The sequence below is a fragment of the Salvia miltiorrhiza genome, chromosome 5 (assembly GCF_028751815.1).
Source record: "Salvia miltiorrhiza cultivar Shanhuang (shh) chromosome 5, IMPLAD_Smil_shh, whole genome shotgun sequence".
Lineage (NCBI taxonomy): Eukaryota > Viridiplantae > Streptophyta > Magnoliopsida > Lamiales > Lamiaceae > Salvia > Salvia miltiorrhiza.
In genome coordinates this window covers 35,784,255-35,788,316 of record NC_080391.1, presented here as the reverse complement: position 1 = coordinate 35,788,316, position 4,062 = coordinate 35,784,255, and the positions used below count along the sequence as shown (strand labels likewise).

General features: G+C 38.9%; 1 protein-coding gene across 1 annotated transcript; it reads right to left on the bottom strand.

The window, feature by feature from the left end:
• Positions 1 to 883: 883 nt before the first annotated feature.
• Positions 884 to 2,050, bottom strand: LOC131025855 (uncharacterized). The gene is made up of 2 exons (XM_057955641.1): positions 1,915 to 2,050; positions 884 to 1,821 (listed from the first exon to the last, which is right to left on the bottom strand). The coding sequence occupies exons 1-2, from the start codon at positions 2,048 to 2,050 to the stop codon at positions 884 to 886; spliced, it is 1,074 nt and encodes a 357-aa protein (XP_057811624.1).
• Positions 2,051 to 4,062: the final 2,012 nt, after the last annotated feature.

Sequence of the window (4,062 nt, the reverse complement as noted above, 5' to 3'; positions counted from 1 at the left end):
AATTTTCAACACAAAATTCCACTATATCTCATCAACTAATTAGCCTGTAATCATAACACAACTTGTACCCCCCCCCCCTCCCCCCCCTCTTTTTTTTTTGCCTTCTAAGGTACTAAGATTTTCTTATATCAAAGAACATGGCTAATCACATATCTTCTCAACACAATTCACCATTTTCAATATTTACCAAGTTTTAGACCCTCCCCACATTCGTGGCTAAATCAAGAAAAATAGGAAAATAGGCTCAAAGGGTTACAACTAGGATTATATCAAGTATTAGGACAACAACGGGGTGAAATGGCTAGCAAAGATGACTTTAAATCATGTCAAGGTTATTAAGCACACTACATGACCTCGAGGGAGAACCAAAACAAGTTCTAGTGAGAAACATGCATGCTCAAACAATCACTCAAGAATAAGAAATAAGACTGTAAAATTATGACAGTCAGGGCTCAAATCCTCACAGCTTATTTCATTGACTACAACATCATAGAGATCACACTTATCGTTCATCAATCATGCTCAATCTCAACAATATCAACACAAAACGCATGCGATTCCAAAATTATAAGCAGAAACCATCATAAGTCAGTCATCAAATCAGTCCCTACACAACTCAAATCCTCATCTAAGATTCACATCAGATCAACCACCAAGCAAGACTAACAGACTCAACAGCAAAAACAAAGACACTAAAAACAGAAGTGCACCCACAAAGACACATCCCCCCAAACTTATTCACCACAGAGGAGAATAATTTTGAAACGGAATTGTGGGGCACGAAAACAAACAAATAAAAGTAATAAATGAACTCACCGGAATTGGGTTGCCTACCAATAAGCACTATTTTTTACGTCATTAGCTCGACGGGACAACAAATTCTTCAAGGAGGCTGGTACATGCAATGTTGCGACCTACCACGCTCTGCTCCATACTTTCTCATCACATCTTTTCCCTGAGAAGTCTGCTTAGCTGGGCCCTGCCAAGAAAAATAATTTTCATTAAATATGTTAAGATCATCAGCTCTTCTCTTTCCCGGGTCTTTGGCTTGCTTGGGCACTTCGTCCTCATAACTGCGGGCTGGTCTATAAATAGAGAAAATTTGACTTTCCTCATTCACTCTAAGCGTGAGCTCCCCTTTTTCCACATTGATCATAGGCCTTCCCGTTGCTAAGAACGGGCAACCCAAAATCAGCGGAATGTTCTTGTCATCCTCAATGTCCAACACCACAAAATCGGCTGGGAAAATAAAATCCCCTACCTCAATTCCACGTGGATAAGTGACCGACCTGTCTGCCATCTGCAGCACCATAGATGTAGGCTTCAACTCTCCAATTGCCAATTTCTTAAAGATGGATAAAGGCATGAGATTTATGCTAGTTCCAAGATCACATAATGCCTTCCCAAAGTGTTGGTCTCCAATCATGCATGCTATGGTGAAACTGCCAGGATCCTTGATCTTCACAAGCAGCTTTCTTTGTAGAATTGCACTACACTCCTCGTTGAGGTTGATAGTCTCGAACTCCCCCAACTTTTTTTTACGCGAAACAACGTCCCGGAGGTACTTGGCATATTGGGGCATCTCCAACAAAGCCTCCACTAGAGGTAAATTGATGTGCACCTTTTTGAAAATCTCCAAAAATTTGGAGAATTTACCTTTCCCCTCCTTTTTATGACGTTGAAGGAACGATGTCGGCACAGCTGCATGTGAAATCACCTTCGTTCCATCATCGTCCTTCTTTTCAACAGCCTCGACAACGACTTTAACTATTTCCTGATCAAAAGCTGGTGGCGAAATCTCCTCCATAGGCATCTTGAGACCTACAAACATAGTTCCACTCCTCAATTTGGTCGTCTTGTAATGACGTTGATGGAACGGCATGGGCGGAAGATATAAAGGTGGGGCTCGTCAACTATCCTCATGATTTTTCTTCAGCTCATTCCCCATTTCACCAAATCCATGGCTGCCTTCAGATGCAGCCCTACTACTCACCGCAATGTTGCTTGAGAATTTTCCTGACTGATGCAGATTGTTGATAGCATTGGCCATTTTACCCAGTTGGGTCTCAAACATCTTTATCTGAGTCCCCAAAGCAGCAATAGTAGACTCAAGTTACTCCATCTTCTCATCAGATTTGGAGATATACTTCATTAGCAGCTCTTCCAAGTTAGGATTCTTCTCCTCGTTTATTACTCCATTAGACACTGAGAAACCTGGGGGAGCCTGGATTGCATTATTTGGATGTCTATAAGACAGATTAGGATATGGGCGTCCTCCATTGTAAAACTGCTGCCCATTCTGAAATCCACCTTGTTGACCATGCTGGAAATTCCTAAAGTTCCTGTTGTTGACAAAGTTTGCATTTTGCATAATCATTGGGTTTTCCACAGCTAGCTCAGCCTTAGCAATAGTCAAGGCATTTATCTTGGCATTCAGCTCCGCCAGCTGAGTAGCAACTAATGCCATAGGATCAGAGATAGAAGCAGCTGCAACATTCTTCAGCTGAATTATTTCAAATGGCCACTGATAACTCGTCGTAGCCATGCTTTTAATGATCTCCGTTCAAAACTCCCCTTCTTAAGCAAGGAACCACCTGTCATGTTCCACTCCCCACAAGCGTTATAGAACATAACTACTTGTGTGCCTTCATCAAATCCATGGTTTGGACACTTTCTGAGCTTCTCTTGGTATCTCTCCCATGTCTCTGCCAGCGTTTCTCCATCGAACTGTTGGAATTGGATAATATCCATCTTTAGCTTCAAGGTAAAGGTTACAACAGATTCAGATATCTAACAGATTCAATTCAATAATTAAGATAATTTCTCCTAAGACAATCTCAAAGCTAGTCTATATCCACTCCCGTGGCATACAAATAGTTGATTACATGCAAGGCTACCGTCGCCGGATCACTCTTAAACATACAACTCCAAACAGTTCCTAGGATTCTTGTCATCACACTTATATAAACTCTCTCTCGAATATCAACAAGTATGTTATATGTTCTTAGTTCAGGTAATAATTATCATCTCCCGATATCAAATTAAAACCTAAGATTATGCAAAATTGGTGATCAAGCAATCAAGCAATTAACAGGCACAAGAACATAAAAATGATAAATAAATCTTGATAAATTGAATCAAATAAAGTCAGGAATTCAAATCTGTTTACTTCCTAAACCCTAGGATAAAAACTGTTATAGCCACACATAAACATATGAACTAGAATAAAAATATAAATGAAATAGATGAACATTCAACAAATGAACGTTCTTGCTCTTGAGGTCTTCTCTGTCTGTCTCTGCAGCTCTCAGTCTAAGAGAATATGATTAAAAAACAAAAAAAAAGAGTCTAGAGCCCTTTTCTTGCAGCTTTTGAGGGGTATTTATAGGTCAGGGTGAAATACTGTACAGAGCTCGAAAATACTGATAAAAGCCCAAAATTCAAAAAATTCCCGTAAATCCCGTCGGGCACTTTTCACTGCTAAGCGCGACTTTCTTATTTCGGCCATATCTTTCGTCTGAACTCTGATACACGATCCGTTTGCGCTCACGTACTCCTATCAAAGTGCTCTACAACTTGTATTTAAGGTAATTCTTCCAAATTCTGCTTCATTATTTCTTAAAATTCGTTCAAATAACAAGAAAGTAACAAGTTCTTGGCAATAAACCAATAAATGTTCAAATAAATCATCAAACACACAAAATCCTCACAACTAAACATCAATATGACATACCAAGAGGCAAAAATGCATGTTTATCAAGTGGAAAGAAGAAGACATTGTTGGAGGTGGAAAATGAGAAGTAGAAGATGAGAAATAGGAATTGATGTGAAAAATTGTAGAAATGGAGTAGTATTTATAGATACTCCCTTTGTCCCGCTATTAATGACCTAGTTCTTTAGAGCACGGGTATTTTTAAGAGAGTTAAAATAAGGGAAAAGGTGTGTGGTCCACACAATTAGTAATTATATTAAGACTAATTGTAACATTATTATTATAGCTAATAAAGTGATTTGAATTTACTTTTTAATTTTTTTTAATTCAATTAAATTTAATGCAGAATG

Bases quoted from the DNA above. Each gene is read 5' to 3' on its own strand.
- LOC131025855 (XM_057955641.1), bottom strand. From the start codon at position 2,050: ATGGCCAATGCTATCAACAATCTGCATCAGTCAGGAAAATTCTCAAGC. The intron at 1,822-1,914 runs GTTGACGAGCCC...CTATGTTTGTAG, and splicing joins GAAGAAAAATCATGAGGATA to GTCTCAAGATGCCTATGGAG.